The following is a 13353-nucleotide window of genomic DNA, read 5'->3' on the forward strand; positions in this document are numbered from 1 at the left end:
GGATAGGACACATGAAGCCCCTGAGTGCTACTATGTCATCGATTGGAATTGAGGGCTTTAATTGCCAGACACTCAAAATTTGCCCTAGGGAGTTGGTCAACATGGTGTAAATTGGAGTGCATAAAATAAATGGGCATTAAGAGATGCAACTTAGATAATCAGAGAAAAATAAATGCCTGCACTTATGGGAGGAAAGGAAAGGGCAGGCTAGGGTAGGATAGGATGGGGAGGAATATGACAGGATAGGATAGGGTGGGATAGGCTGGAATGTGATGGGATGGATGGGACAGGAGGGGGTATGTTCGGGTAGGATAGAATAGGCTAGGATGGGGTAGTGTAGGATTGGATAGGATAGGATAGGGTAGTGTAGGATAGGATAGGGTAGTGTAGGGTAGGATAGGATAGGATAGGATGAGGTAGAGTAGGATAGGATAGGATAGGATGAGGTAGAGTAGGGTAGGATAGGATGAGGTAGAGTAGGATAGGATAGGATAGGATAGGATGGGATGGGGTAGTGTAGGATAGGAAAGGATAGGATGAGGTAGTGTAGGATAGGATAGGATAGAATGAGGTAGTGTAGGATAGGATAGGATAGGATGGGGTAGTGTAGGATAGGATGGGGTAGTGTAGGGTAGGATAGGATGGGGTAGTGTAGGATAGGATATGGTAGTGTAGGATAGGATAGGATGGGGTAGTGTAGGATAGGATGGGGTAGTGTAGGGTAGGATAGGATAGGATGAGGTAGCGTAGGATAGGATAGGATAGGATAGGATGAGGTAGTGTAGGATAGGATAGGATGGGATAGTGTAGGATAGGATGGGGTAGTGTAGGGTAGGATAGGATAGGATGAGGTAGTGTAGAATAGGATAGGATAGGATGGGGTAGTGTAGGATAGGATGGGGTAGGGTAGTGTACGATAGGATAGGGTAGGGTAGTGTAGGATAGGATAGGATGGGGTAGTGTAGGATAGGATAGGATAGGGTAGTGTAGGATAGGATAGGATGGGGTAGTGTAGGATAGGATGGGGTAGGGTAGTGTAGGATAGGATAGGGTAGGGTAGTGTAGGATAGGATAGGATGGGGTAGTGTAGGATAGGATAGGGTAGTGTAGGATAGGATAGGATGGGGTAGTGTAGGATAGGATAGGATAGGATAGGGTAGTGTAGGATAGGATAGGATGGGGTAGTGTAGGATAGGATAGGATAGGATAGGATGAGGTAGAGTAGGATAGGATATGATAGGATAAGGTAGAGTAGGGTAGGATAGGATGAGGTAGAGTAGGATAGGATAGGATAGGATGGGGTAGTGTAGGATAGTATAGGATAGGATAAATCCCCGTTTCCACCGAACGGTACGGTACAGTTCAGTTTGGTACACTTTTTTCTGTTTCCACTGTGAAAAGTTGTGGATGGTATAAATGTTCCGTACCGTTACCATTTTTGGTACCCCTTCTGTTGGGATACCTAGCACACAGATCTGGTACTAAAAGGTGGAGCTGTGAACACTGCAGTCCGTTGACTGGTCAGTAGCGGATGGTAACTCTGCTCAGGGCTGAGTTGTGGCTGGTTTTGAGGCAGAAGCCACAGTTCATATTGTGGAGAGGTTAGTTAGTAAATTGTAACTATAAAATATGAGGATGTTTTGCTGCCTCCTTCAGCAGCCTGAGTCAGAGAAAAAAATAACTTAATTCACTGGGCCGACTGCCGGGATTTTTAAGGTAGAACATTAACGCGTAATGGTACTCAATGCATGAGATCACAACGTGAATCGATCAACACAGCTTAAATATTCCATATGACAATTCGACAATTACTTAGGTTTTTATATGACATACACTTTTAGTAATGAGTGGATCTTCAGTTGTTATGGTTATGTGAAATGCATATATTCTAATCCTCACTCTGAGAAAAAAAAAGGGTTGCGTAGCGTCGAGCTACATCAACACTAAACCCCTGAGCTTGCCTGAGAAGGACTAAATGCACTAACCCGCTATTTTTAAATATCCCATGGAGAGAGACTCTCACTGCAGCCTGTTTTATTTTGTTCTGAAAATGTCGGCGTGCAGCCTCGTTCTGTGGACGATAAATGAGGAGCAGACTTTACTCTGTGTCACTGATAATGAGGAAATACAGTGAGTGCTGGACGGAGCAGTGAGTGACAACACCCCTGCCCACATTTAAGGGTACAGTTTGCAGTGGAAACGCTAGGGTCTAGGTACCATGTCTGAAGGGTTACTTTTGGTTCCACTGGTACCATACTGAAAGTGTTTGGTGGAAACAGGGCTTAAGACAGGATAGGATAAGACAGGACAGGATAGGATGGGACAGGAAAGAATGATGACTACAAATGATAGGAGGGTGTGACAGGGTAGGATAGGATCAGAGTGGACAAGATAAACGAGAATAGAATGGGATAGGATAGGAGAATAAAAGAAAGAACAGGATTGTTAAGGCTAGCAATCTGCTGATTTGATTTTGATGTTTGTTGTAAACAAATGGATTTTTGGTCTGATGTTATTGGTAGAATAAAGGTGAAGACAGTCTCGAAACCCATGGGCCATCAGTCTGACAACCATAAGCCTCTGGCAGCAACAGCATTTTGTGGATTCCGGTGTAGCCTGTGGATATCTGGGGCAGCACTTCCTCTTCCGTGCTCTTGTCATTTCAGCTAATCTATATAAACAGATATCTGCATTAATATGCAGATATTTGCATTACTATGCAGATACATGATTAAAGATAATAAAAAGGTAAATCTTTGTCAGATGATAGTCGATGGGTTCTGAGATTCTGACCAATGCATTCCACTTCTTTTGCTCTCCACATGGACTGTTTACCTGCCACTCAAACCTGACTGATCAAAACATACTTGAACTACAAACAGGAACCAAAATGCTGTGGATGCTGATATTAAAATCTTGTACAGTTGCTTAGATGGTCTGCATACAAATGCAGGTATCTGTTTATAGAGATAAAGGTGAAGGGATCATCGATAACATCAGGAATCATAATCTGGGTGACATTATCTTAGTCTGTGTCAGGTGAACAAATGCATTGACAAAATATCAAACCAGCCAAAACACAGACCAACCAACACTGCTACTGAAGTTTAAAAACATAAATGAAAGTGGCTCTGTTTAAGCCAGATTGACTTTTCATTCAGTGCTGTTCAACAGATGCCATAGGGGACAAAAGACTGAATATGTATTTATATTGTTGTCTGATTATGTTTCTTAAAAAACTAAACTGTCTCACCAGCTTACCCTATTACTCATCCTAAGCCCTAAAAAAGAGGCACATGTCACCAAAACAAACAAGCAAATAAACAACAAGTGGGCTGATGTAGCCTGAAGGTTAGTGGGATGAGCTCTCTACCAGAAGGTTGGTGTTTTGAAACCTTCATCTGAATGGGCAGCGTGGCCAGGGGAAACAAGTATCACTCTCAACTTCGATAACAAGGAATACTGATGTGCCCTTGAGCAAGGCACTTAACCCCTGAATGGTTGAATGGAGATCATCAGATGGAAGCCTGCAGCTGAACTGGGCATGTCTTACACATAAGACTGCTTGACTGCAGTTGGACAAAAACACTTGTTCAAGAAACATATCTGAAGTCATAAAGATGACTACTCCAAAACGTGGGGAGTTACATCACCAAATGCACAGATTTCTGGGTAAGAATTAATCATTTAGGGGTTGTCAGTGCTATGACGAGTGCCCAGTTATGTCCACTGCAGGCTACATGACAAAAAAACTGACACTTACACTGTGTCCATGCAGTCGTATCTCCAGATGTGCATCATAATTTTATATTAATCATTTCATGGCATGGCCTGCATACAGCAAGGTCATGATATTTCGCTCACCTATACTAAATTACATGCAACTAGAGGTGTATCCTTAAAATCTGAAGTAAAGACAACACTTTGCTACGCTAAAGGTCACACCTAATAACACTAGAGAAAAAAATGGGTTGGATTTTGTTTTATTTTTTTAGTTTCTTTAACGTACAAGGACAATGAGAAGTGATAGATAGATAGATTGTTATTTTCAGCAACAGCTGAGTATGAATGAGGAGGCGTTGTTAAAAACAACATCGGAAGTGATAAGTATCTAAGCAAGCAAACCTTATTTACATAGCACTTTTCCAAACAGTAGTTAGAAAGTGCTTTACAGATGCAGTGGTGTGGGGGCAGATTAGATAACACGACTGTTGACAGAATTTACAATGGTAGCCTCACAGTGTCCACAATTTGTTTAACTGATTACTTTCACAGTTGTGTGACGCGGTAGTTGATGGCTTAGTGGTAAATTGCAACATCCAACTAACAGACACAACGGCTTTAGCACGATGCAGCTGATAAGCAATGCACACTATTTACCTGCAAAGACACACTGACGTTATGGTTTTTCTGCAATTATAAGGCTTTGTAGAGCTTAAGATTATGTTTCTGTCAAGCTACTAATATTGGCTATAATAATGTTGGCAGATTATCCTCCATTCAGGTATGAAAGTTTTATTCCTGCACTTCCAAGATATATCACACAAGTTAAATAATATGTTTGATGAGGTTTAGGTTAAGTGTAGCTACGTTCACAGATCTACTATTAATCATATGTACATGTATGTCTATGTCATTTCTCTCCAGTGAGATGACAAATGAGGCAATTAGTCTGACTATCCATTGTAATAGAATCAATAGATATAAAATTTTGCAATCAAATCTTATGTTCTCCACTTTGTGTATTAAAGGTGAACCAGAGCACGACTCCCCAGCCTGTGGAGGTGTGTGTGTGTTGCCTAAGAGCCACCAGAGACAAGCTACCCAGGGGCCTCTACACTGTCACTGTGGCCCTTCACAGCCATCTAGGGGGTCCAGCTCTGGCCTGGTGCAGTCAGAAAGAGCTGCAACAATGGGCGGCGTCCACTGAGCCGATGGAGCATCGGGGCCGCTCCTGCGACATTGACCTGCACGTCAACCAGAGCCTGTTCATGGTGAGGAGATGTTTCACAAAAGCACTCAAACATAAATGGCGATGATATTGCAGCAACTCAGATTCATTCATTTTTAAGCATTTTCAAGAAATAATCAACAATATAATTTTATTTAGTTAATTAAGATGGATTGCCTGAAATTAATTAGGGTATATGATGCAGGAATTGTCAGCTACTGATGTAAAAAAAAGTATTGACAGTCAAAGTGAAAGCCGACCCCAGTTTTGTCTGTTTTGCCTCACTGTATTGTTTTTTGGTGCTGTGTCTGCAAGTTTTGTAGCTTCCTCTTGCTGCTTATGGTCTGGCACCGGTCGCTACCTTTTTATAAAATCCCGACCTCATCTGCAGCTGTGCTCACGAACATCCCGAACACAGCAAAATAAGAAGAAAATAAAAAATACAAGCAGAGGGCAGGGTCTCTGCAGATAAATACACAGCCACACACTTGTAGCAGGTCATGAGTGATGATTGAGAGGGATTACTTCTGTATGAGTCAGTACATTGTTTTTTTTAGGAAAATCCTACATAGTTAAGCTAGTTGTGGTTAAATGTTTGAGTGTTGCAAAAAAGAGGATAATTCTAAAAACACAAGCATGTAGTTCATAGACTCTAGAAGTTTGGTTTGCAGTCAGTATTAACATTCACAGTTTTCGAAGACAACACTCAAAGAACAGAACACACAAGGTCTGCATATGCAGGTACCAGTGATATGTTGACTTCCTCTATTGACACTAATACATTTTTATTCAACAAGAAAAGGACAGAATCAGGTTGTTATTTGTGAATGTGCAATTTTATTTAATCAGTGCTCCTTTATTCACATCATGCCTAGGGAAGCTGATTTGAATATTTCTTTTATTTCCAGCAAAATATTTGAATAAATATAAAACATCTCTTATCCTGAAAGCAATTTGACATTTAGTGAACCTGAATTAAAACACACTCACTTTCAATGACATGGACAAAGACTTTGATGTGTAAAAAGCAATAAAAGCAAACAATAAAACATGCTTTGCTTATATGACAGAACCCACCACACTGCATGTTTAGTATTTCCAAATTCCTCTTCCTGTTACCCTTATTTCATCAGTGGCAGTGAAGATTGAAAGGGTTATGAGAAGTTATATTGCTGTAAAAGACAGCATATGAAAATATGCCACACACAGCCTCTAGGTTTTACTCCGGGGATCTCCATATGAATAAAACAACAACTTTTCAAACATGACATTTAATCCATGCATGTAAATCAAACCTAAGATCAATTATTCATTTATATAAGGAAGTAATGTTTTATTGGAATGAAAATGGAGTACAAATGCAGTGAAAAATTTAGCTGCTTTTCTACATGTCTTTGAGTGTCGCGTTGAGCTGGATCAGGGGGAATAAAAGAAGAGGAAGAAATAGAAAAGTTAGGCAGAATTGACTAAAATGAGTTTTTAAAATCTCAACCTCCATTCCCAATGTATAGTCACAGACTTAACATGTTTTCACATTTGGTCCTTTTTATGGAACGACACAGTAGATTACATTAGATGAAATCTATGCAGGTTTCACAAGCACTTTCCTAAACCTTTTGATATGAGGGAAAACATCCTCTATAGAAGCTGCACTAATCTTAAAAACCTACATACTGGCTTTGGATGGTCGATATTGACCAGTGGATTAGAAATCTCTGTTTATGTTTATTCATTGATGGCGTGTGCACTGTATGCAAGATTCACAAGAGAAACCCTAAAACAGAAGCCACTAAATCCAGTGTCCCTCCTGATTCCATAGAGTTTTGTACAGGCTCAGAAAGGGCTTCTTCACCGTTCTGATGGCAACTCTAAAGGCCTTAGCTGGAGCATTTAGCACATGTGGACACTGCCAATCTGCTGGTGGGCGTATTCACTGAGCGAGAGCGTCCTGATAATATTGTCTCCAGCTCCCATCAAACATAAAGGACGGGGTAAAAGCTGGCATAAACTGAATGCGAACCTGGGATCTGATTCAGAGGTAAAAAGGTTTAAGTACGGCATGGTAAATGCCTCATGTCACTCTTCCTTCCCTCTTCTCCTCCCCAAACCTTTGGATGTGCTTTATAGACAAACCTGTTGTTGTAGTCCCCATTGATAGTCTCAGACAAATCTGATCAGCGTTTCCACCACTATCAGGATTGGCTTGGATGTTTTCTCTCTCTCTCTCCTCTTGCCCACACTATAGCGTGCAATTTCAGGAGTGCTTGCAGTGCCTTCTAAGAGGAAATGAGGAATTAGTGATGGTAAGAGGAAGCCAGGAGCTTATTTTCCTTTCCTCCCTCTCTCTCCTTCTTTTTTTTTTTTTTTCATTCACCCTTTGCTTTGTGCGTCTGGGTTTGGATTTAGACAGAAACAGTGCAGTTCAGTTGGAAATGTCTTGGATATACTGGCAAGTGGGAGCACATGAGAAGAGTCTGGCCCACGGTCTTAGTGCAGTTTTCACAGCAAATGGGAAGATGCATAAGATTCCACATTTTAATATTAAAGCAGGAAGAAAAAGGAATGAGGTAGGAAAAAGAAAAGGAAAGGTCCAAGGAAGTGCATGTGGACATCCATGAATTCACCCTTGTTTTTTTCATTTTTGTCCTCTGTTGTGGTCATTTTAGGAAGGAGGTTGAGTCATTTGGCAAAGATCTGCAGCTCTTATCTTGCACAATGATAGTCACCACTTTTGCACATGCACTCTTTTTTAATGAGAAAAAAACATCAGTCTGTTTTGAATTAAACAGGATATTTTTAATGGTTTTAAGTGGCTCCTCCAGCAAACACAGGAAGTGAGAAATCCTCTAAAGCACCTCATCCAGTCTCACAAACCTCACAGCAACACTCCCCACACACACATACTGTATATGCAAACAAGCGCGCATGTCTACACGCAGGCGCTTAACACATATGCACTCGCACATGCACACAAATTACTATTTATGCAGGTCATATTTCTTACAGTAAATGAATAATATGAAATATCCTCAATATCCATAATCCGTGATATTATGCCATAAATTTGTGTCCTGAGTCAGACACTACTACCCATCATTTCACAGGTGCATACCAAAAGCAGATTATCAGTGGGGGAGGGAGGGATACACATGATTTATGTGTTAAAACAAGTCTCCTGCGTTTTCCATTACAACTAATAAAGGGATAAAATATTTCCACCCGGTGATGGATGAAGTGGCACACACCTCACTGTCAGTTCATTTTTTAAGCAAACCCACCGTTCTCTGGGTAAATAAGAATGTTTGCCGTCGACTGCTAACCACTAACACTTTTTGCTCCACGCGAGATACCCTTAATATCATCAGTTTGATTGATGGTCGTCTCACTGCGTCGCAAATTCACTAACTGTCAGCTCGTAGACTACAACGGCAATCTCAACTTCTCCTCCACCCTGTGTTTGATGCCGACAGTCTTTATCATTCCAACATCTCCTTTTAGGCAATTTGCTGGGTTGGACGGGTAAGAATGGCAGTTAAGAAGGCTTTAAAAAGAACACGGAAATAAGTTAAAAGAGGATTCAAGTCTAGGATGTAGATTAAGTAGCTCCCTGAGGGCTCCTGTCCTGTTTGTTACCCTCTGCAGTGGTGAAAGAAATATTCAGATCCTTTAGTTAAGTAACAGAACTAATACCACACTGTGAAAACATTTCACTACAAGTAAAAGTCCTGCATTCAAAACCTTACTTTGATAAAAGTATGCAAGTATTATTGGTCAAATGTACTTAAAGTACCTCAGTTATTACTGTCATTGTTTTACTATCATACACAGTGTGTTTGGATTAATGTGTGTGTTGTATTTTACTGCTGTAGATGTTTAAGTTGTGCTCATTTTTAACTCCTTTATATGTTGTTGAGTAGTTTAATCTACAGCAATGCATCATATTCTATAAGATCATCATATGTTTGCAGAGTCGCTGTCCTGTGAGAACCTTGTATCTCTAAAACGTTTTCAGGGTGTCAGAAAAACAGCCCTCTTTTTAGTTTTGTGACAGTACATTTTCCAGCTGATCCAAGAGGGTTTGTCAATTGTTTGTTTGGCTTAAAAAGTACATTTTTTCTCTCAGTGCATAAAGAAAGACTCCTTCAGCTTATCACAAACATTCAAAATCAACAAATGTGGAGAAACTAAAGCTGTCAGATAAGTATAGTTAAGAAAAAAGTACAAGTTAAATAAAAAGTTGGACAAAAAAAAAACAACTAACACAAGTACCTTGAGTTTATACTTCTTGAGTACTTGAGTATATGTACTTAGTTACTTTCCACGGCTGACCCTCTGTGTTTCTGGTTGCATGCTTGCTCATGTAGTGTAGTAATGTGTATGTCGATGTGTCTGCATATGTGTGCAAACGTTAGTGCGTGTGCCTGCAGGCATTTGTGGAATTGTGAGTGACTTGGTGCCTTCCTCTGTGTCGGCAGATCTTACCTGCAGCCTGTGAAGTCGTCCCCTCCATGGTCTTGGTATTCCAACTGATCGCACTACCGGGAAACAGCAGCCACATCAGCTCCGTGCTGGCTTGGGGGGCATTTCCTGTTTGTGGGCCGAGCCTCGGTCTCGTCCAGGGCAGGTGTGTCGATGGCAGATCAAAGATAGCTATAAGAAATGTGTATTTTGAGCTATGACTCCCAGCAAAACACCACATACAGTAAAGTGACGTGAAATTATAATTTCAGACCCTAAGTAAAAAAAAAACTTGTACAGTAACCATTACCATTTATGTGTCATTGACTCAGGTTTAAAACCCCTCTGCTCAGGGGGGAGCCAAACACACGACTGGACCAGTTTAAAAAGATTGAAGCCTTCATCTCGTCTGATCTAGACCACTGGCTGTGCAACCTGTACTTTCAGGTGTGTGTGCGATTGTGAAACATGTGCATGCATGTTTCTTTTGCAGAGAGTCTTATCTGCTTTTGTTTTTGTTTTTTTTCATAGTATATTCATAATTGTGTGCAGGTATGAGTCATGTTAAATCGTTTGCTTGTGTGTGCGCGTGTGTACATGTTTTCTCTCATTCCTCCCCTATTATTTGGGAGGCAGGATGGTGGATCTGGGTTGGTGGGGGTTGGATTTTTGGATTTTCTATGATAAAAAGCTTTTACAGAGCAATTGGAAATTGGCCCCAGAGAGCAAACAAGAACCACATCTTTACCCAGCAATTCCGGATGCATTTGAGCTGATGCATTGATTAGATTAGTAAACATCTTAATTGAATTAAAAGCCAGAACAAAGCTCTCTGTCTTGGGTTTGTCTCTTTATTTGTCCCTTCGACTGTGACATGTTGTTCGTATTACTGCATTATCATTACCGCTTTGATTTCAGAGGGATGTAAATAGCCTTGTTTTTTTTTTTTATCTCTGCGGATGTACAGTGCAATAGGATGTGCAATATTCATACTAGTCACATTCATGGTCTTAATTGAATTATTCCATGCCATTATGGCCCACTATGACAAATACTAATAGTTAGCTATGTCTGCAGTTTGATTACTAACACCTGTAGTGTAATTACACACACATGCTGTTTTCCCACAAACAATGGTGATGCAATGGAATGATATGAACATAACTGCTGATGACATTAATATGAAGAGGTTATATTAATGTTCACCAAACCCATATGTAGACCTAGAACACACACACAGACCCCCCTTGTGTTTGTGGTGTTTCAGGTAAAGAGGCTCCCTTCTGGAACATCTGGGGGGCCAGAGCGCTGCATCACCCTGTCAGTACCCCCACCTAACCCCCCGGTCATGCCCCAACCTGAAGTCCATCATGACCAAACCCAGGGCCAACCGCCACTCCAGCCCCAGCCCCCATCGCAGGGCCAGCTCCGTCATCAGTTATACCCCCAACAGCAGGCACATGCAGGCCCCAGCAGCAGAGCAGGAGAGCCCGCTGTGGTACACTCTCACCGGGGGTCTCCTCTCCACCTGTCAGCTGATTCCGCTTGCTCTTCCTCATCTCTGCCAGGTAGGGGTCCAATGTTAAAACCCCCGACTATGCCACAGTGGGGAGAAAATGTCACCCTAATGTCACAAGCGCTGGGATGAGAAGAGTGGCAGGGCTCACTTACAGCTCTGAGGTGGATGTGCTTGAGGGTAGGGTTGGGTAGTCGACAGTGGGCCAAGCTCGACAGACAGAAGTTAAATCAAACAAAGTAGTGTTTTCTCAGTTAGATTATATGCAAAAATCCAACAGATACACTGTGACATAAGTGTTAGTTCTGGCAAATGTTTAAACAGTGAGCACAACACTGATAGTTGTAACAACTTTAGATAAAACGTTTTGATAACACAACCACCAGTCAAATAAGTAAACAAACCCTCGTTGGCATGATAACACGAAGATATTACATAAACTAATAAAATGACACCATGGCACATCATTAAAATTCAAGCTATTCAAAGAGCAGGTTGGTACTCTGGCTGCCATGTGTAAACTCAGCTAAAATGTTCATATGGTACATTTAGGAAAAATTAGCAGTCTCTGTGTCTTACACTCACACAATGCAGTTCTATTTAATCTATTTAGTGCCTAACTAAGCTCAACTAAACTAAGCATTTTGACTCAAATTGTTATTACTTTGCAGTTTTCAGTATAAAAATTAGCATTTCAGATAAAGCAGTTTTATTTTGTGTGTGGCATTTAACTGGAATCCATCCATCACATATTTCTGATTCCATTCTTGAAGTTATCTGAAGTAATCTGCAACTTTATCCTCTGGAATACTCTTGTTTTACGTATAATTTGATTACCGTGTGTTATTTTGTTTAATTTCCTGACGTACCAGGACACAGAATGAAATGGTTTTAGACAGCAGATGAACTATTGTAGCGACTGTGTAGTGGCTCACTGGTTAGTGTTGCTTCACAGCAAGAGGGGTCTGTGTGGAGTTTGCATGTTCCCCCTTGCGTTCGTGCTATTTTCCTCGTGGTGCTCCGGTTTCCTCCCACAGTCTGAAGATATGCAGGTCAGGTTGGTTTGAGACTTACAGTCCCAGGTGTGAATATAATTATGTTTCCATGTTTTAGTTCCGCGATGGACTACTTTGCTTTTCTTCCAGTGCATGCTGGGATATGCTTCAGTGTGATCCTGAATAGGTATAGTGTCCATCAGATGCACTGATGAACTGCTCCCATGCGGTTGCCCTGCATATCTGGTGCAGGCGAGGTCATACCACAATTGTAACCACATCTCGAGGTGGCTAATGACTTCTGTTAATAGTAATCAGGATCTACTTTCTCATTTTAAAAACATACTATTCTTGTTTCCCACCTAAGTAATCCAACATCCTGGCCATTGCCATGAATCAAATCCAGGCTCATTTGGTATTGATCTACAACAAAGGCGACTGGCTAGCTTCTTTGTTATTAATACATCCCTTTTTTTCCCTTTTCTTTTTTTTTTTTTTGCACACACAGCTCATCTTTATTTAACAGTCCTCAAAAGTTTCTGGGGTGCTCTGCTTTAAACATCACACAGGCTTTTTAATTACAAATGAGTTGTGACAGGTCTGCTGGGTAGCACCCTGGCCCATTTTAAACGTGATGCCGGCTGACAGCTTGGCAGTGTTCTCCCAGCACTGAAACATGTGGAAGAAATTGGTCTTTTACATTTCACAGCTTGTCGCTTCCTCCGCCGACTGACCTGTGACCCCCCACAGAGATCCTAACGCCCACAAGGGAAGTGTCCCCAACGAACTGACTGCCTTTCCAGAAAGGGAGAGAGAGAAAGAGAGAGAGTGAGAGGGAGAGCCAGGGAAGGAGGGAGGCACTCACTATGGGAGATTTATGTTCTGCCACACAAGGCAAAAGGTACCAGGTCTTTTCAACACACACGGCTGCATACTCTGGCTCTCACGCAGACACGGACGTCAGCACACACACATTCTCGCAGCCAGGTGAGGAGGTTGCTTGGGAAGTGAACCTGATCCGTAAGTGAAATAACGGATCAAAAGGTGTCCTGCACAACACCTCATCCACGCCGTTCCCTAAGCCGACCTGACGTTTGCGCCTCATTTGCATACAGATCTGTTCATTTTGCATTACCTCTGGTGCGAATTATGGCGTTCAGATGGGGAGATTACGTCAAGGTTGAAGGGAGTGATCGGATGGACAACTTTAACCCAGCCAAAAAAATGGAAATCCAATTCAGTGAGGAAAAAGAAGAACAAATTATCCCCTTCCTCAGTCCTCTGTCAAGTCTGGGGGTTTCAGACGTTTCCTTCCCATTTCATGCTTCTCTGTTTCTGATGTGCGCTGTGTGGAGATCGCTTTCTCTCTGCGCGTGTGACGCCAGGATTTTTCCTCATTACCCGTTTGTCTCAGAATCAGGACAAGTATATGG

At 41.5% G+C, this 13353-nt stretch overlaps 1 protein-coding gene across 1 annotated transcript in view; it reads left to right on the top strand.

Moving 5' to 3' along the window:
* ofcc1 (orofacial cleft 1 candidate 1) overlaps positions 1 to 13353 on the top strand; it is a 111276-nt gene that overhangs the window by 31095 nt on the left and 66828 nt on the right. Inside the window, exons 14-17 of the mRNA XM_050056735.1 lie at positions 4752 to 4994; positions 9427 to 9575; positions 9742 to 9856; positions 10677 to 10977. Coding sequence (XP_049912692.1) covers positions 4752 to 4994; positions 9427 to 9575; positions 9742 to 9856; positions 10677 to 10977 — 808 coding nt within the window. The remainder of the gene's footprint in view (positions 1 to 4751; positions 4995 to 9426; positions 9576 to 9741; positions 9857 to 10676; positions 10978 to 13353) is intronic.

Source organism: Epinephelus moara, chromosome 11 (genome assembly GCF_006386435.1).
Source record: "Epinephelus moara isolate mb chromosome 11, YSFRI_EMoa_1.0, whole genome shotgun sequence".
Classification (NCBI taxonomy): Eukaryota; Metazoa; Chordata; class Actinopteri; order Perciformes; family Serranidae; genus Epinephelus; species Epinephelus moara.